At 37.2% G+C, this 20302-nt stretch overlaps 3 protein-coding genes across 3 annotated transcripts; 1 reads left to right on the top strand and 2 right to left on the bottom strand.

The window, feature by feature from the left end:
- The first annotated feature begins 82 nt into the window (after positions 1–82).
- Positions 83–4332, top strand: LOC113332675 (F-box protein At4g02760-like). The gene is made up of 12 exons (XM_026579198.1): positions 83–568; positions 674–849; positions 1751–1942; positions 2022–2132; positions 2454–2539; positions 2618–2739; positions 3060–3124; positions 3245–3317; positions 3411–3473; positions 3599–3663; positions 3753–3824; positions 3921–4332. Exons 1-12 carry the CDS (start codon positions 314–316, stop codon positions 4102–4104), a joined length of 1464 nt encoding a protein of 487 aa, XP_026434983.1. The 5' UTR covers positions 83–313; the 3' UTR covers positions 4105–4332.
- Positions 4333–10407: 6075 nt separating this feature from the next.
- On the bottom strand, positions 10408–11272 carry LOC113333147 (photosystem I reaction center subunit II, chloroplastic-like). Its single transcript, XM_026579652.1, has one exon. The coding sequence runs from the start codon at positions 11177–11179 to the stop codon at positions 10553–10555; it is 627 nt and encodes a 208-aa protein (XP_026435437.1). The 5' UTR covers positions 11180–11272; the 3' UTR covers positions 10408–10552.
- Positions 11273–11780: 508 nt separating this feature from the next.
- On the bottom strand, positions 11781–15839 carry LOC113333146 (pre-mRNA-splicing factor 18-like). The gene is made up of 3 exons (XM_026579651.1): positions 14923–15839; positions 12179–12536; positions 11781–12080 (listed from the first exon to the last, which is right to left on the bottom strand). The coding sequence occupies exons 1-3, from the start codon at positions 15742–15744 to the stop codon at positions 12016–12018; spliced, it is 1245 nt and encodes a 414-aa protein (XP_026435436.1). The 5' UTR covers positions 15745–15839; the 3' UTR covers positions 11781–12015.
- Positions 15840–20302: the final 4463 nt, after the last annotated feature.

Raw genomic sequence — 20302 nt, 5'->3', positions numbered from 1 at the left:
AAAGTGATAGCTATCTATACTAGTGTATCAAATGAATTGAACATTAACCCTCTTATCTCATGTTTCATATGCAACTATTTGTAGGCTGTAGCTGAGAGACATGAAGTAAGACCATCGGTTCGGGTACCCGACCAGATAAAAAGTAAAATTAAAACTTCCCCTTAAAATTTGTCCCCTTAAAATTTGCATTTGGTTCCAGAAAAAAAAATCTCTCTCTAAAAGCATTTTCTTGTCTGTTGTCTCCACAGTCCACTTTATACGATACTCCTTCATAGAACCTCAAATTTGTAGGGTTTCTTCTTCTTCTTCAAAAATGGATAATCTCCTAGAAAAATTTCTAGGGTTATCCTCTTTAGATAATTATAATACATCAGTTTCTGCTTCAATTGAGCTTTCTCTTGAACGCTTACTTGAATCTAGGGTATCTGAACTTTATCAAGATCAATTAATCGAAAATACACTTAAAATGGGTTCTATTCTTCTGGAAGTTGGGAAACGAGCTCAACGTAATAGATTCAGTAAACATAATTCTGTTTGCTGGGCTCTTTCTCATGATCTCACCATTAAAGTATGTAGGTTCAGTTCAATTTTTTCATTTTCATTTTCTGAACATTTTCTCTTGCTTTTGATACTTACCTACCTAATTGTGTTATGGGGTTTTATTGATGTGAAGGTTTTTGCTATGCTTGATACACAAAGCCTTTGTTCTGCAGCAGCTACTTGTTGGATGTTTAATAAGTGTGCTATGAACCCATTGTGTTATGCTGATATTGATTTAACTACAGTAGTACCAAGGGTTAATAACGCTGTTGTTGCCACAATGATTCATCGAGCAGGGAAGAGGCTCCGGTGAGAATCCTTCCACACATAGTATTCTAATTTTGTTTATTTGTTCTGTTAGGAGCAAGTACGGTGATGTAATATGATATAGGTGCCGTGTCTACACATAATCATCATGCATATTTGACATTTCCTGGCTGTTGGTTCTGTAAGTGCTGCAATTAAAACTTGTGGTTCATTACATGCTATGATATACATAAGCGCCTAGATAAATGGGAAAGTACTAGTAGGTTTGGAAGGACCTTGGAAGTATTGAATATCATCAAGAACACCTTATATGAAATGAAATAGATACTCATGAAATGATTATCCGCCTAATACAGAACATCTCTGCTCTAGTTGGCTATGCCATAGATGACGATGGATATTAGGAGTTTGTGTTATCAGTAGATAAACTTGGAGTTGATATCTGGGTTTAAAAAGATTAAATACTCCGAGAAGAGGCCAACCAGAGGGCATTTGTATACTTCTCTAGAAAATCAAAAACAAATAACAATCGAATAATCAGAAGGCATTGATTGCTTGTAAGTAACATCCCCGTAACTGGAAACAAGTCGTAGTAAGATATGCTTTAGGTTTTCACTGTGTGTAATAGGTGTTTTACTACACGAAGTGTGTTGGTTGCCAAAATTTGGAATCTAAATGGAATCATATACACCGAAGCTGTCTGGAGCTTATAAAGAGCACAATGAAGATTAGAAGGGGTACCATAAAATTTATGTCTAGCTTTTGATCGTTACATGCAATAGTTTGGATTTCCTAATTATTTTATCTTTTCACCTGTCGCTTTCCTTCTTATCATGTTTTAATTTCTTATTCTCCAAGCTATGTGATAGTACATTGGATATCAGTCCTTTGTCCACACTTCTTACTGAGTTTTGTTACTTTCTTATCGTATTCTAATTTTCAGGTCACTTAAACTTGGTGTATTGTCATCTCCTACAACATTCTCAGGGAATTCTGGTCCAATGGTCTATGGTATTGATAGTTCTGTTGATGCTGGTTTTTCCCGGAACAATAAGAGATCTTGTCAGGGAAAAGACTCATATGTACTATCTAGGTCCTGCTTAACATTTTTAAGCTTGGATGGTGGGGCTTCCGGGTATGGATCAATAAACGAGAACCTCTTGCTTTCAAGGGAAAAAATTATATTTTTAACATTTGTTTTGCTGTGATGGAAGGGCTTTATTGAAGAAGTTGCACCTCTACAATGTTGATAAAATGGACAATACCGCACTTCGCGTGGCTTTATCAGTTTGCCAAGCACTTACAGATTTCAAAATTGTTGGCCTGTAAGTCTTCTTGATACTTTTGGTTTTCATCTCGTGTTCTCTGGTAGAATGTTTTTCTCCTTAGGAACTCTACGTTGTTCCTATTTTGTGCACTGAACGTGACCATGGTTAAATGATCAGAATAGGTTAAATACTGTAGGCTCATGCTTCTATCTTTTTCCTCTTTCATGTGTTGGTTTTGCTTTTCATCCATGCTTAGCCTGTGTATCATCACGATAAGAACATACTCTTGGTTGTCTTGATGTGCTCATGTGTCTTGAATTTCTTTAGTGAGTATTTGACATAAAGGTTCAATCCCTTAACCTCTTTTCTTGTGAACAGTGTTACTGAACTTAAGCAAACATTGGAATCTGTGAGCACAACTTGTCCTAACTTAGAGTGTCTACTCATAGAATCTTATAAAACAGGTATATTGCCTTCATTTTTCTGGATTTCCTTGCATTGCAAGTAATTCCCACTTACTTCTTAAGACCTTTTTTTATCAGGCAGAGATGACAGTTTGAAGTCAACAACCTGTGTCGGTTTCGTAAACAGCTGTCCTCGTTTGACCTCCTTGGCCCTCAGAGGATTCATCCTGCAAGATTACAAAATCCGTATACTCATGAAGGTAGCATACTTAGTATTTTGATGTCAAGGGTGAACTGGTTCTTAATGACAAGTCCAGATTGATATCTTGCATGTTGTCTTTTACTCTCCAAATTATATTATGAATTGAATCACATTACCAACGAACATGCTTTAGGCTAAAATGTTGACCAACCAACAAAGCCGGTAATTAACCTATTGACAGATTGGATACACAATATGTTGTTTTCTTTTTGCAACTGGAGCTTAAATGTGGGTTCATTTTTTTTAAGTATTTGATATAGCCTGCTGACATAATGTTGCCCTCTTCTTTTTTCTTGGAATGAACCATCTTTCTGTTAGGGGTTCCGGAAGCTGAAGTTCGTTGATCTTTCAACATCTTATTCAATCACTGGAACCTTTTTGAGGTTTCTATTGTTGTACACCTTTTAGATTTCTTATGTTTACATTGTGCATGTATTCCAATCACTTCCTCGGATATTTTCCTCTGAGTTGGTGGTACTCAGTTCATTTTCTTTATTTCGTAGGAACCTTGGCACTGGCACTAGTGGACATCAACTGGAAGTTTTGATCTTACGTGAGTGCATGCATCTTAAAGAAGTGAGAGCTATCATCCATGTCCTCTTAAATTTTTAGCATGAATAGAATTACTACTTCCTGTCATGTGTCATAGCGTGATGTCTTTTTTTGCAGGTGGAAGTGGGTCGACTTTTAACGGCAGTACTTTCAGGAGGCTTTAAATTCCTTAAGCATCTTGTGGGTAGAACTTAGAAGAGATTTCTCTGAACTTTTTGCTAACCTTATCCTTTTCAACATCTTGATAATAGAATTCAGAATTTCTAGTTTTCTAGTTGAGTTTTCTGACCTTGGACTCCAAATAGGACATATCCAACAAGGAAGGGTTAGCATCAGACCATGATTGGTATGACAGGTGTTATAGCCCAAGGTATATGAGTATTCCTTTGAGATTGATGTTAATGTTTAATCTTTTTTCCTTTTGTTCTTTTCCAATTTAGTTTGTCAAAAATCCTGCAGTATTCCTGTTAAGCGGGTCATGGAAGAAAGGCCTGGACTCTGTTTAGTAGCTGTTTTTCCCCCAGAAGGAAGGTTAGTTTCTTGTAATTTTTTGTGTGATTCTGTGAAACCATTGTATGATAACTTGGAAGTTATAATAACCACTGCTTTATGTTACCCTCTATGTAGCTTCATGGATACTGAACAAATAAGCGAAAGTGAGGTGAACAGTGATGCCAACTTGGATTTGGAGAGAACTGGTGCCACATCGGACAGTTCATTGTCTATGTTTTCATCCGAGAGTAGTTACAACAGCGATCAGGGCAATGACCTATATGCAAGCTCAGATGAGGTTGACTTTCTCGGTGCTTAGTTGAAGTGCCATGGACTGTAGTTACACCCTGCTGGCCCCAATGGGTCTATTTAAATTTCCTCTTTTTTCCTATTAGATGTATGTTAATTTTTTCTTTTTTCTTTTTCTTTTTTTTTTTTGATGGAAAGAGATAATATATTAACTATCAAATATAGTACATGAGATTTACAATATCATTTTTATCGAAAACATTAGAATCTATGCTAGTTGATTGAACTTTTAGCTGCATATTATCCGACATATGTTGAAGCTTTTTAATCCTTGCCTCCTTCGCAATATAGTCCGCTGCTGAGTTATTCTTCCTCTTAATATATTTCATTTTCGCTTGAGGAAGATCGCTCAGTATTTTCCTAATTTCTTGCAAGGTATTTTCCGCTGGTCATGAACCGTCTGTACTTATCTTATTTAAGTTGTCCGCCAAAGCTTTACAGTCTGTGACTATGAAGACGTTGGATAATATGTTTTCCTTTAACCATATAACCGCCTTTAGTAAAGATTTTGCTTCTGCATGAAACGTTGATGTCGCCCACTCCGAGCCCGCCGATAGGTGCATGAAGGCTTTCTCGTCAACTGAATATAGAATGAAAGCATATCCCATTGACAAGTCCTCTTCCTTAAAAGAGGCATCAATAAAGGTTATCCAATCCGAATTTAGGCTGGACCAAGAGCAGTTGGTGGACGTTTTCTGTTGAGCGTTTACTTTACTTTGAGCAGTAATTACCGAGGAAGAATGAAGGAAATTATTGATTTTCCCTATTAGATTGATCGGGCCTGGGTTTATTTTCTCAAAAACTACCGAGCATCTATATTTCCAGAGGAACCAAAGAACGGTAGAAATTTTTACTTGAAATTGGCTCAGGTTAGCCTCCGAAATCCACCATTTAACCCAGGAAATAATTGAACTGGGAGAGAAATTTGAGAGAATATGATTAAGGGATAGTCCGAACCAAACTGCTCTGGCAAACGGGCACTCACAGAAAAGATGGGATTCTGTTTCCTGCGCTTGATTATTGCATAACTGGCAAATCGGGTCTATGTCCTTGTTATGTGTGACTAGTCTAGAGGAAGTTGGCAGAACTTTTTGAGACAGTTTCCATATGAAAAGCCTTATTCTAGGAATTGCCTGTATTTTGCAAATCTTATTCCATGGGAAATCTCGGTCGATAACAGTGTCTTGATCCTAATTGGCTAGAAAGTTATAAACATTTTTGGCTGAGAATTTACCCGAGGTATGATGGCGCCATCTGATGATGTCTTGCTCTTGATTCCTTGGATTTAGAGCTAGTATTTTAATCCTATCATCTGGGAAAAAGAATTGATTTAGCTTTTCCTAATCCCATTCATTTTCTTCCGTTATTAACTCTTGAACTCTTGTTGGAGCCTGCTCTTGCACGTTTAAGACCTTTTGGATTAAATCTGAGTTCAGAACCCATCTGTCTTCCCAAATTTTCACCGAAGCTCCGTTTTTGACTTGCCAAACATAGTTACTTTTTATTAGCTCTAATCCTTTTTGTATACTTGTCCAAATCCAAGACAAATTCGAAGTTCTGGACTTTTCTAGAGGGTGCGAATTTGGGAAGTATTTTTCTTTTAACAATCTGACCCATAATGGATCATGTTCGGTAACCAATCTACTAGCCAGTTTAGTGAGGAGAGCTAAGTTAAAATGATGAGGGTTTTTAATTCCTAGACCACCTTGGGAGATGGGTTTGCAAATACCCTTCCAGGCTTTTATAAATCCTCCTTTTCTTTTTTGTCCATATTTTTTCCATCGGAAATTTCTCTGAATTCTGTCGAGTTGATCAAGAGTTTCTTTTGGCAGAGCAAGAACTTGCATTTGATAGGTTGGATAAGATTGAAGGATAGACTTTATCAAGATAGTCCTACCTGCTTGAGACAAGAGTTTAGATTTCCAACCTTGAAGAGTAGAATAATATCGTTGTGGGAGAGTTTCAAAATTAGCTTTCCTATTCTTATCGAAGAAGAGTGGGGTTCCCAAGTATCTATCATTTTTGGTCATCATCAGAACTTTTAGGATTTTAGCTAAAATCTTCCCATGTTTCGGATGAATTTTTGGGCTGAAGTAGACACTTGATTTTTGAAGGTTAACCATTTGGCCCGTGATGTTCCCAAAGAGTTGTAGGATTTCTAACAGAATTTTCGCTTCCCCCAGATCAGCTTTTGTGAATAAGAAACAGTCGTTAGCGAAAAAAAGGTGTGATATATTGGGAGCCTTATTGTTAATTTGAAAACCAGAGATTCTCTTGTCCTCAATGGCTTTTTCTAGGAGTCTAGAAAGGATTTTCATGCATATCAGGAAAAGGTACGGAGATAAAGGATCCCCTTGTCTTAAACCTCTCGAAGTTTTGAAAGTAGGACCCGGAGAACCATTTAGAAGAATGGAAAAGGAGGTTGTGGATATACATTGCAGAATGAGTTTTGTCCAGTCTTCCGAGAACCCAAAAGCTAGGAGGACTTTTTTAATAAAAGTCCATTCAACCCTATCAAAAGCTTTAGATAGATCTAGTTTCAACGCCAGAAACCCCTTTTTCTTCTTGGAAGTTTTCATCGAGTGGATGAGTTCATGAGCAATTATGATGTTATCAGTGATTTGTCGGCCAGGGAGAAAGGCCGATTGATTGGGGGAGATTAATTTGCCTAGAATGGTTTTTAGCCTATTTGCTAAAATTTTGTATATGATTTTATAAATAGTATTACTCAGGCTAATAGGTCTGAAATCTCCTGGAGTTTGAGGGGTAGAAATTTTTGGGATGAGAGTTATGAAAGAATGATTAAAATCTTTGTCAAGGATGCCCGAACGAAAGAATTCTTGGACAGAGCAAATGATATCTTTACCCAGGATATCCCAGTTGGCTTTAAAAAAAACCCGGCTGGAAGCCATCTGGCCCTATGGCTTCCCATTGATTCATGTTAGATAGGGTGAGCCAGATTTCTTCTTTAGAGGGTATAAGAGTCAGGGAATTATTCTCCTCAAAGGAGATGCAAGGATTTATGATAGTAGATAGATCAAAGTCGAAATTGCTATTCTGGGACGAGCCTATTTGTTGAAAATGATTGACCAGCAACGAGTTGATTTGATCTTTATCTGAAAGCCAAAGCCCGAAAGGTTCTCTAAGAGAATTTATCGCATTAATCCTTTTTCTATTTGAGGCGGTGGCATGGAAATATTCCGTGTTCTGATCATAATCCTTGAAAAACTTATCCCTAGAAAGTTGGTGATAATAATCGTTTTTTATTTTGTACCATTTTCCTAGCTCTGCTTGGAGGTTTTTTTAACTTTTCTATCTCTTTCGATATGTTTCCGGATCTATGAATACTATCGATTTTATTATTTAGGGACTTAATATGTTTGTGAATGTTCCCAAAGGTATTAGAGTTCCAATGGGCTAAATCGGAGGATAACAATTTAAGGAGCCCAGAAAAATTTCTTTCTCGGGAGTTTTCGGAATGTAATTTCCAAAAGGCTTCAACGACAGTGGGTAAGGTGGAATGATTTAACCATGATCTAAGACATCTAAATGGTTTCTGAAGCCTAGTTTTGTCAGGATTTGAATCTAATAAAATCGGCGTATGATCAGAGTCTACCCTCGGGAGATGAGTTACCTTAGTGTCCGGGAATTTCTGAGACCACAAGAAGGATATAAGCGCTCTTTCAATTCTTTCGCAGATGTTTGATTCTCCCTTTCGATTGTTTGACCACGTGAGCGGCGATCCATCATATCCCGCATCTTGGAGTCCCAACGAATTGATAGTATTGACGATGAAAGATTTACTGCTGGAGCCTGATTTATTTTCACCTTGTCTTTCGTCTGGGTCCAAAATAACATTTAAGTCCCCTATCAGAAACCAAGGTTTATTTATTTGTTGCCCGATGTCTGATATATGGGTTCATTGTTCGATTTTATCGTTAGCTTCGACTGCTCCATAGACACATGTGATCATGATATATGTATCTCCTATCTTTGATTCAAAATGACAAACATTAAACTTAGAAGATATTAATTTCATGTCCATATTGTTGTGCCAGGCTATTGCTAAACCTTTGGCTATTCCCACGGATGGAACAGTGAACCCGTCATGGAAAGGAGAATTCTTGAAAAAAGAGTACATTCGAGACAATGGGGCTTTTGTCTCTGCTAAAAACACTATGTCTGGCTTGTAGTATTGGCACAAAAAATTAAAATGGTCCTTGGTTAAAGGAGTTCCAATGCCCTGGACATTCCAGGATAGCAGTTTCATGGTGCTTCAGCTAAAGGGAACCTAAAAGCGGAATAGAGAAGAGTATAGAGATGTCGAAAGAAGAGAAAGAAATACACAAAACTAACTTTTGGACAGATGCAAAAGACAAACTTCAGAATCACAAGCAAGGGCAGAAGGATAAGCTATCGAATGGGGGGAGTTGGTTATCAGAAAGAGGAGAGAGCGCGATAGATTGTTTTGAACTGAAATATAAAGAAAACCATTGTTTACCGGCCATGTACCAACCTTATGAGAACAACTGAATTCTTGTAGTATTTAAAGGAATAGAAGGCAAAGATTAACAACAACCAAACACAAGGAATTCTTGTAAAGCCGAAATTGGAAATATATAACACCATTTAATGGCAAGACAACAATAAACATAACAATGGCTTGACAAAGGATATTAGGCACAATTGCTTGCCGAGACAAAAGCTCAATTAATATATTATCCGAGACTATGTTAGGTGATGAGTCCCCTGGTAAGTTTTCTTTTTAGTTGTTGCCTGTTCCTAATTTTTTCTATTAGATGTATGTTAATTTGCACAATTGCTTATATATACTTTTGGAATGGAGCATCTCTTTTAATGTCCATTTGATGAATGTTTCCTTTCATGATTTATAAAGGGGATACTAGTTTTTGGGGTCTGATACCATTTAGACGATCCAACAATCTGGATCTGTTAAAATTTCTTTATCCTATATGCAATGGTATCAGCCCAGAGGAAATCTGGTATCCCCCTTTATCAATCGTGCAAGTTAAGAGTACCTTTTTGTAAACGAGGTAGGATCCATGAACACTTTTAGATGGACAAGGTCAGACAAGATTTACGCCATTTTTTCCGCAAAATCCAAACAACAATGAATTTAAGTGTAGTATTTTGATGATATGTTTCCTATTATAAGACTCTATATTTCTAGGGAAAAAAATGAACACAATTCGAGATGTATAAACGACCATCTACCCCTTTGAATATCAGTTGTTCAAAGTTAGCGATTGAAATTAAGATCGGTAGATGGTCAGGTTTGCTATCTCGAATTGCGTTCATTTTTTTTTTGTAGAAATGTAGAGTCTTATAAGAGGAAACATATCATCAAAATATTACACTTAAATTCATTGTCGTTAGAGGGGTTCGATCCCCACCTTAGTAGAGGTTTGTATTTAAATTAGTTGTATAGAGGGGTTTGGCGGGGTTGAGTCTAGCAGTGGGGCTAGTCCAACTGGCTGGATTTGGGTAGGAGCCTGGATCCGGCTTTAGCCTATCAAAGAAAAAAAAAATCATTGTCGTTCAGGGTTTTGTGGAGAAAATGGTGTAAATCTTGTCTGACCTTGTCCATCTAAGAGTGTCCACGGATCCTCCCTCTTTGTAAACTCGAGGGCATTCTAATTAACAAACTACTGTTTGCCTCCATGTAAGTACTGGTTCTGAGGCACAAATTGGTCGAGGAGAAAGTGGTACAGCAAAAAAAATGGGATATTGGTAAAATGAGTTTTAACTTTGGCTACTTTTTTCCATCCAGTTAGTAGCTAGCTTTCTTTGTCTAGAGGGCTCTGTAAACTCTCTTTCCTCATGTAAAGCATCGATAATCACCACAACAAGCGAAAGATAATCGGATATCAAGGCAATGCAACAGCTTTTTGGGTTTTTAGGAAATATGGCTGCCTATACTTTAGCAAAATTTGCCAAAACTTCCAATTATGTTTCAGACCCGGAGATCACCCCTCCAACTTGTATTCAACATGACTTATCAGTAGATAAATTTAATGTTAGGTGAGTTGGCCAAACCTCCGTATTAGATTGGCTCTACTCATTTTTGTAACCCAGACTTCTTAAGAGTCTTAATTTTTAATGAAATGCCTTGTTCACAGAAAGAGAAAAAGGAAAAAAAAGAAAAGGTTGAGGGTAAAATAGTATTTTCGGCGACACCCGATAGCCATAGCCATTATCTTGTTTTTGGGGACATCCTAGAGCAGCGCAAACCAGCACACCCCTAGGTGCGAAAACCATTTGTCTTGATCAAAGTTAGCTAAATACTTAAGAGTTAAGAAGATTAAGACTATCCAGTTGAATCGAAATTATACAGTAATCCACATGTTTAATGGTAGCTTTAGAACATAAAAATACAAATTAAGTTCAAACAATAATTTCATTACATAATCACACAAAACACATAAAAAGTTATCTCATCACAAATCATAAGCTTGTTTTCCAGTGAACTTAACTTCAATAGGGCTGACATTCTTTCCGATAGACCTGAAGTTTTGTCCGACTCCTTGACGTCCTGGGTTCACCTTCTCTGGGTACACACCATCTTTAGGATGAAGATATTGAACTTCACCATTAGGGAAAACCCTGTAAAATTGGTACTTGATCTTGTACTTAGATCTCAATCTAGTTCCAAGAGCTAAACACTGTTCTTTCCTAGCCAACTTGAGCAAGTTAGGTCCTTGTCTCATGATAGCTGCACCTCCAGTTGGCATTTCAAATACTTGCTCTTTAGGAGAATCCCAAGTGATCACGTAGAACTCCTCTACTTGAGCTTTACGTAACAATCCACCAGTACTACCTCCGAAGATCGGAGATGGTGTGTTTGGGTCCAATTCTGGTGGGGTGAAACCTGCTGGGGCTTCTTTCGCTGGAGCTTCTGCCTTTCCTTCAGCAGCTGAGGCCTTGATGGAACGCTGTGGCGCAGCAAAGTTGAATGGTTTAGGGCTAGCGAATGACACAGTTGAGGATTGTTTCCATGCTAAATTGTTTGATTTTGAGGTGGAAAGAGTTGGGGTAAAAAGAGCTGCTTGAGTTGCCATGGCCATGGAATATTCAAGAGGTAGTTGATTTCCTCGAGCTGCAGTAGGTTGTGTGGTAAGGTCACAGAGAAGATGTAAAGAAGAGTGTTTTATGAAATTTGATGAGTGGTGGATAAAAACTAGATGGATAAGGTGAGATTTGGTCTGAACCAATAAAAGCATATGTTTTTTATATGAAATCTTACCCATACCACATTGATATTTTTGTAGTTTTCTTTCTTGGTCCACATCTTTTCTGAATCACTAGATTTTCTTGTTTTCTGATTCTTCTCTCAAGTTCGGAGGCTTAATCTGGTCCTTTGGTTTTACTTTGTTTGCATACAGAAAGCTTCAGAGAGTTGTTCATTCCTTAGATTCCGAATAGTGGATAAAAATATTTTTTACCTAGCAAAGCCTTAATCTTGAACTTGGACCAAATAATACTGAACCAAAAGATTTCCCTACGAATAATATTTTACATAGCAATGCTTTCTCATCTGAGAATTTTCTTCAACTTGGACCTAATAATAATGAACCAAAAGATTTCCACAAAGAATCCTTCCTGGAAATAAGAGTTCTACAGAATTTGAGAAACAAGCCTTAAAATGATCGGTGAACTTACTTCTAATAATTCCAAAAAAAAGGTGGCCGACCAATAAACATTTTAATTATCCATTTGAAGGATATGAATGGTCTGAATAATCAATGGTGCAACAAATTGGCCACAGATATATGAGAGATCATCCCAAGCTGAGTCTAGAAAGTACAGGCATGAAAACTTTTTGGTACTTCAACACTGAGTCATGAAAACTTTTTGGTACTTCAACAGAAAACGCAACAAAGGTTGAATAAGTACAAAAAAGTTAATTCTCCCTTGATGCTGCGGGCATTAGACGCAGCATTTCTTCGTTCGCTTGATTTTGATTACCAATAACAACTTTTTCCTCTGCCAAAAGTGACTGCAAGTCGCTTCCATTTGCCAAGCTGTTGAACTCTACTGTTCTTCGTTCGCTTGATTTTGATTACCAATAACAACTTTTTCCTCTGCCAAAAGTGACTGCAAGTCGCTTCCATTTGCCAAGCTGTTGAACTCTACTGCCTTTGAAGGCATTGTTGGGTACCGACGTTGGCAGAAAGTCATCAACCTCTTCACAGATTGTAGGTATTTACGAGTTGTCTCGTCATTCATGATATGAGCAACACTGTTGGTGTGAATTTTCTCTCGAGCTGAACGCTCGTGAATACCAACCATAGTGACACCAATGGGCCAGGGCGCATTTCCAATGGCCATGCTGATGTACTGTCTCATTGCTGCTAAGTAATCCCTCTCTAGACAACAATTGACAACCACTAGTAGAGATTGGCGGATATCATCGGGAAGAACCTGCAGTTGGAGACGGAGCATATCATTAGCAAATCGAATTCCTTCATGGCTAGAATCAAATAATGGGTTTAAAAAACTGTACTGACCAAATAAACAAAACAAAAAAAAAAAAGAATGATAATAAAACATACAGTAGAAACTGAAATGGTAAAGAACTTGGATATTTAATAGTAAGGGAGCTGAACATATTTCTCCATTTTTGTGTTCTCATCATTATCCAAGTTGAACGAAAACAGAAATCGCACTGCCCGACTTCTTAATTTCCTTCTCTGTACTCTGAAGGATTGCACCTAGATGCTACAAAATTCATGTAGCTACATGTTCGCTTCTTTTAAATTCTTGAGAAGAAAAATTACTTAGCAAGGGTTGCATTTGCGATTACCACCCGACTAGGATGAAGTAAATGATCATACTACTACTAAGCATGCTCGTTTCTAAGTTCTAACACAACGATAGAGACTAAAACCAAGCAACTTACGGTTTCTGCTCACCCGCCATATCCTACCAATGTAAACCTGGATTCAATATCAAGGATTAGATAGCACTCTAATGTACAGCAGCATTACTTTTTCCAATCGAAACTGACAGTGATTCAGAATCAAGCAGACTGCTCAAATACTGTCTTGCTTTTAACCTAGAAAGCTTCTACTTTGGGTTACTTCTGTTACATGCAGATAAAGTCAACTCATAAGAAACAAGTGAGCATCATGTTTTCTTTCTTCGCTACCATAGCACATATGAGTTATTGACTTAGCATAATAGCATATGCATGTCTGCTACATATTTTTTTTCCCACATTTTCCTAATTGTGATTCATGGCAAGGAACAGATATGCACGGTTACTACTTGAACAACTCCTAAAATCAAAAGGTAGCTAAGTTCAACTATGTATTTCCACACCCACCAGCCTACCGTGGTAAAAGATCGGCAAACGCCAAAAGGTAACGAACAAACAACATTTCTTCTTGCCTACTTGAGGGCACGCATTCATTCACATTCACATTCCAGCTCCTAACTCTGAATTAAAAGAGGCTAAAACCCACATTAGACATTCAACGCCTAGAGCTAAAGCAACTTTCTAACAGGATTATCATGATTCATTGTGCTCTAGGATACATGATAATTAGGCTATAATGGAGCATTTTCTGATTCATCTACATATCACCTCTAATAATTTAAATGGTACGCCGACTACCTATATCAGACGTCAAGCATTTAAATGTTACTTTTACTATCAAGCGACATATCCATAATAATTAACTGTTCACCCAGACTATATCAATGCATAAGGTAATACACTTTCAGTACACCACTTCATTTGAGTGAATTTCAATCTATGTTCTATGGGGGTGTGGGTGTGTTTGGGTGGGGGTGGGGGTGGGGGTGGTTGATGGAAATCAGATGCATGTTACCCACGCAGTTAAAAGTGCGACCCAACGAAATGTCACTAATCGGAATTCAAAAGTGCCCAATTAAGAAGCGGTATGAGTTCATATTGTCACCAAGCATGCTCCTTTTAAAACAAAGATATAGAGCAAATTAGGCTACAAAAATTACCCATTATGAAAGCATTAGTAGTTTCCGATGTAAACCTAAGTCTAATCTATGGGAACAGACAACATCCCCATGGAACTTGAAGAGTGGATTCACACACCACGCAAACTGCTTAAAAACATAACATAATTGGGTAACCTAGAAAGCTTCTACCTTAGATTATACCTTTATGTGCAGATAAAGTCAACTACTGTGCAACAAGGGAATATCACATTCCTCCACTACAGTAGCATTTTTGAGGAAAACTTGGTTAAGCAAGTTGGCTGCAAATTTTTCCTATTTTTTTTTTCCAAATTAGGATGTATGGAAGCGAACAGGGAGGCACAGTCACAAACTAATCAACTCTTTTCCAATCAAACCAATCAACAAACTCAAACTACATCTTTTATAGAACCAGCCTACCACAGTTCTAGATTGGCAGATGACATAAGAGAAGTTAGAAACAAGATTTCTTTTTCTCTAGTTTAATTTTGTGGTCGCATATCTATTCCAATACAACCGCTAACTCTTAACCAAAAGAGGCTAAAGAACCCACAATATACATTCATCGCACGGAGCTAAAACAACTTTCAGCCATGTTCGTGTACATTCGTCCAAGAGAAAATACCATTTGACATACTGCGAAGTTGACTGATTCATCCATAAATTCTGTCTAATTATTTTCACTGTACCTATACCAGATCTAATGGAGCATTTAAATGTTACTTTTAACATGACTATACTATCAACAGACAAATGCATATAATTAATCTATTACCGGAACATATGGAAGCATTTGGTGATAAAAGTTCTGATATAAACCAAAGTTGAGTGATTTTCATAAGACAATTACCTTTTTCCTGCAGAAACTGAATAGAGGATTCAGATACCTTGCACACTGTTTAAACGTCGCAACAATCCCTTTACCTTTCCCAGTTCTCTTCTCCGCATCGGGTCTATCATCTAATTCTTGTTTCCATTCAATCAATAACCTCTTAAAAAACACAAGTATCTTATCTTCATCACATAAATCTTCAAATTTCGCTTTCAATCTTTTCAAATCTTTACCAACATCAGAATCACCACCATCACCACTATATTCATCTTCTCTACATCCACCATTCCCATCAGCATCTTCAATTCCATCTTCTCTAGTTTTTCTCTTCCTATCACTCAAAATCCCAGTCTTCTGCCGTTTCCTCAACTCTGAAATATCTCTTAAGAAATCATTCGTTTGCCCTTCTGTCATATCATTATCAATTTCAAAACAACCAGTTTTAAGCGTCTCTTTCAACCGATCTAGCCTCATACCATCATCTTCACCGAATAAGGTAACAGGTTGTTTAAGAAACCGTAGACGACGACTTACTTCCTGTTTAGGTAAAACTAGGTCATCGATTTTCTTTTCTTCAGTTAAAGCTTCAGGGGTTTTTGATGATTCAGATTTAGGGTTTTGATGAGAACTTGATGCTGAAGTTGTATTAGATGAATTGTTAGTATCGAGTTGTTTCTCACGGAGGGATTTGGATTTTGCTTCCAACTCTTTTTTCTCTTCTTCTCTGATTTTCTGGATTTTCTTTTGTTCGAGTTCTGAACGTTTGAAGGTTTTACGAACTCCAACATCTTCTGATAAGGCTTGTCTCTTCCTCATCAGTTCCTGTTTGAGAAGATCCATGGTGGTGGTGGTGGTGGTGGTGGTGGTGGCGGCGGTGTCTACGAATTGGGAAAACGGGATGATTTTGTGCCCTTGAGAGCAAGAGGAAAACTAAAGAAGATGGGATATTGAAGATGACTGCTGTCTACTGTTGATTGCACCTGGATTTGTAATATGGGCACCGTTTTTTTGTATATTTACAGGGAAAAATAGGGTTTAGTCCAAAATCCCATCCAAATATGCTAATTAGTCCTAACCAATTCAACTAGGTACAAATTAATCTTTTTTTATGGAAAGTACACTAATAACCTTCCTGATATACAATTTAGTCCAAATATATGCAGTTTAGTTCAAAGTGACTCATGATGATGTCAGCAGTTTTAAATAATATAAAAAAAATTAAAATCAATTTATCTTTCGAACCGTGTGTCCAAAATTCGCAAACGTTATATATTCGGAAAGCTCTTTCCGAGAGCTACAAAAAGAGTATCCATATGACTATAAAATTCTCGTTTTTAAAAAAACATAATTTACATTGGTGTATAAACATGTATACATCTACAAAAATACAACCGGTTAACAACCCAAACTCATTACCAACACCAGATCCAACACTCAACCGCTTTTAACCCTGCCGCTGCAAACAACTACGAAACCTCAACCATTCAACTCAATTTTTCATCTGTTTCTGTAGCCTTCCAATCTTACCAGCACTTCTCTACAGTCCAACGATAGTGTTTCACCTGTTGATACAAATTCCAGTCTACCATTATCAAATTTGAATGCCGAATTGAAAACTTTAAATCAAATCAAAAGTATACGAGTAATAATAGTTGTACACATGTTGAAATTTTCAACATGTGTATAACTATATGCCTATTAACAATTACCAAGAACAACTACAGTGTACAATAATGTACATATGATTTTGGTATATATCATATGAAATAAAAGTAAAATAAGGTTCTACCAATAATGAAAATATTTTATCCCAAAATAAACTTTTTGTTTGCGGACGTTGTCCACCCCCCACCCACCCGAATCTAATAATCTACTATTTCAGGCACTCAAGATTCTATCAAAGTGCTTACTTGGATAAGTACGTCTTGTTGCCCTGTATGTAGTATTTAAATAAGTATTATGCATAACTAAATATTTAGTATTCAAATAAGTATTTTGCATCATGAACTCACTATTTATAAATCTGACATAAATATGTGGTTTGTCCTTCTTGTGACATGAGGGCTACTTCAGGTGCAGTACTGTCAAAAAGAGTACACACGACATTTCACAAGTTTTTCTACGAATAAACATGGTGTACAACTATGAACACACCTACAAAAATCAACTGAAGTTCAGAATGAAGTTACTAACCAAATGAAGACGTTCATTTGCTTTAAAATCAACTAAATATTCTCTCACATACAATCTTTTAAACAATAATGTATCACTGCAACTCGTGTAAACCCTGTAAATCATTATAACAATTAATATTATGCATATTAAAAGATCACGATGACTATAAATATGCTCTGACTCATAGTATGTTTTAATTCTAGCAACTCATTTCTATAAATATGGTGCACAAATAAAGGGCCACAATAACTGATAACATTTTCATAAAAGCTAAACCAAAACGATCAAGAATCAACCAAAATCAATATACTAGAAAATATTTTAGCCTTAATGAGAAAAGCTAATCTGTTGTAAGATTGCTTCACATGAAAGTGACTAAACTGCAATCTTGTGGGTAGGAAATTACCTTCTATATGTGTCTACATTGAATAGGAAATACAAAAGAATAAACAAATGCACATAAAAATGCATTATATATAACTAGTATACACCTAGTATAACAAGCATAAAACAATGCACTTTTATGTGCACCCATATAACTGGTGTACAAGAAAATACACCAGTTAATTCCTACTATTAGGATTACGCATAACCATTAAACATAGTATATTGACATGAAAGAACAACAAGCAATCAGATGATCAAAAAGGGACAAGAAAGAAATAATGATCAGGGGATGTCATGCCATGGTCATTTATACCTGTAATATTTTTACTAGTATGAGAAGTTCCCTCCATAGACGTTTCACAACCATTACAGTATCATCATGCAATCATGGTTCAAGCAGCTTCAGCATTTGGGATGGATTGTTTTGTTTTCTGATGACGCCGAAGACCTGATGACAACCACATTAGCCTTTTCCTTCTTAAAAATCTCTGTTAATTCAAATCTTATCCAAAGTTTGATTTTCTCATGTATCTTATGTTGTAAAATATTGTGTCCAAAAGATAAAACGAAAGAAGTTACGTCTGGAGTATGTCAACCTCTAGTAAGCATCATTTGTTGTTAATAACGAATACTACTGATGAAAGTATAACAAACTATTTAGATAATAACAATAAACAAGTGTACAACTGTATACACATTGAAAATATACAGGTGTATCATGTTGTACACATTAATATTCAGCATGTGTACAACTATGCACACATATGCAACACACATCGATTGTTTCTAGTTTGAGTAAAATATGACAGTGATAATGTTAAAGATGCGTGAATATGGCTTTCTTTCATATAATATAGTTTATGAAAGCATTTTTTTTGCACCCTAGAAACAAGCTTATGAAGTCATTTTTTCACATGTGCACCAGATTGTACACCCTAATTATAGTTTATGTAATCATTACTTAGTGATTGTTTAGTTACTTCTCGCTCTATACTACATTGGTATACACTTTAGCTACACTTTTAACTACATGAACTAATAAACATAAGCATTTTTGTACTGGTCCACTGGATTCGACATGCTTAGAGTGACACTGTATGCACATTTTGATGTTATAGTTCGAAAAATAAATACAAGCTAAGTGTTGTAACTCGAAGAAGAGAAATGTACCTTCATATGTAGATTCAAGAAGGAAATAGCAGGAAGACCAATGCCAACACCAGCAAAATTGTACCAACAGTAAACCCAACACCGCAGCCAGCACCAACATAACCAATAACCTCCGTATCAAAACCAATACCCAACCAACACCACATCCAATCCCTAATCCCATACCCCAAAATGCTCAAGTAGTTGGATGAACTGGATTTCATCTCTCATATCTCCTAAATAATCTATTATCATCAGGACCTACAAGCGAACGAAACAAAAATAATCCCATAATCAAACTTACATGCACATTAACGATCAACAGGTGTAAAACTATGTACACAAATAAAAATCAACATGTGTACAATTATATACACATTAAGAATCAACGTGTGTATAACTCTGTTGACATTAAAAACCTTAGCATCAACTAAGGAATTCATTTCAAAATTTAAAGTACCTAAAAATGTAAGAACAATCCAAAGGAAATTAATCAATCTAAAATGTTGTAGAAGTATTCATGGTTTCTAAAGGCGGGTACGTACCGATATTACTAAAGAAATCAATCCTCCATGAATTTGAAGGCAAGACCACCAACACAATGATTAAAACATTGTTGGTGGTGGATTTTCCTTTAAAGGCTAAAATTGTAAAAGCCGAATTTTAATAGACTGACATCCTGTAAAGGATAAATCCATCTGAGTGATGAATACTTCTTCACTTCATTAATTCACCTAGAATGGAGCATGTGGCAACAATCCCTGTGAATTAAATACATCCAGAACGGAGCATGTAGCAACAATCCCGATTTCTGTGGATTTATAGCATTATTGATTAATGCTTTATTAGCCTTGTATTTCCTGTGTTGTTTCCGGGAACCCTTACTATTGGTGCGGCATGAGGACTGAGTGTTGCTCCTAACAGAGTAACACGAATCTCCAAGTGTCAATAGTGAGGCGTGCACGTAATGCCCGTACAGGCTATCTCTCGGTGTGTTATACTAGCCCGATTGAGTAAAGTCCCGGTGTGTTATACTAGCCCGATTGAGCATTCCTCTCGGTGTGTTATACTAGCCCGATTGAGTATAATCTGGACTGCCCGTGCCAGCCTAGACGATCCTCAGTGGGAGCAGGCTATCATACAATGACCACCAGCGGGACCGGTTATGCCCTGGCTGGTCGAACGCATGTCTTACCCCCAATAGCCGCCAAACGCTAGCCCTGAAGAGGATGGTCGAGCAGGCATGGAGTGGCTAGCATACGCAAGACTGTCAAAAAACAGTCTCAAAATAGGTCGCGACCGTCCAACTTCGCAGGCACGGTTGGGCGGCTTGGATTGTCCCGCGATCTATCGGTGAAGTGTTGGTACGCCCATTGGCGGGCCCACTTTCCACCTACCTGATCTGTTCTCTCACGGCCAAGCTATGAAGCAATAAACGATTGCCCAAACATGGCTAGCGTGATGCTTTAAGAAACCGTGGAAATCCAAATTGATCACGACCATCCAACTTCGCAAGCATGATTGGATGACTTAGATCACACCCAGGACCGTGGAGCAAGTATACACATGCTCACCGCCGGCCCAATGTGGGCCCCACACAATCGGCCTCCCCAAAGGAGGAGCGCAACTCTCAAAACCGATCGGTTGAAGTTGCTAGCTCACAACCGATCCAAAACCCTAATTAGGG

The sequence above is a fragment of the Papaver somniferum genome, unplaced genomic scaffold (genome assembly GCF_003573695.1).
Source record: "Papaver somniferum cultivar HN1 unplaced genomic scaffold, ASM357369v1 unplaced-scaffold_132, whole genome shotgun sequence".
In the NCBI taxonomy this organism is placed as follows: Eukaryota; Viridiplantae; Streptophyta; class Magnoliopsida; order Ranunculales; family Papaveraceae; genus Papaver; species Papaver somniferum.
The sequence above is the reverse complement of the archived record's forward strand: the minus strand, read 5'-3'. Positions and strand labels throughout refer to the sequence as shown.

Bases quoted from the DNA above. Each gene is read 5' to 3' on its own strand.
- LOC113332675 (XM_026579198.1), top strand. From the start codon at position 314: ATGGATAATCTCCTAGAAAAATTTCTAGGGTTATCCTCTTTAGATAAT. The intron at 2,740-3,059 runs GTAGCATACTTA...TCTTTCTGTTAG, and splicing joins AAATCCGTATACTCATGAAG to GGGTTCCGGAAGCTGAAGTT. The intron at 3,125-3,244 runs GTTTCTATTGTT...TTTATTTCGTAG, and splicing joins ATCACTGGAACCTTTTTGAG to GAACCTTGGCACTGGCACTA.
- LOC113333147 (XM_026579652.1), bottom strand. From the start codon at position 11,179: ATGGCCATGGCAACTCAAGCAGCTCTTTTTACCCCAACTCTTTCCACC.
- LOC113333146 (XM_026579651.1), bottom strand. From the start codon at position 15,744: ATGGATCTTCTCAAACAGGAACTGATGAGGAAGAGACAAGCCTTATCA. The intron at 12,537-14,922 runs GTAATTGTCTTA...CTCCAACTGCAG, and splicing joins TCAGTTTCTGCAGGAAAAAG to GTTCTTCCCGATGATATCCG. The intron at 12,081-12,178 runs GTAATCAAAATC...AAGTTGTTATTG, and splicing joins AGAGGAAAAAGTTGTTATTG to GTAATCAAAATCAAGCGAAC.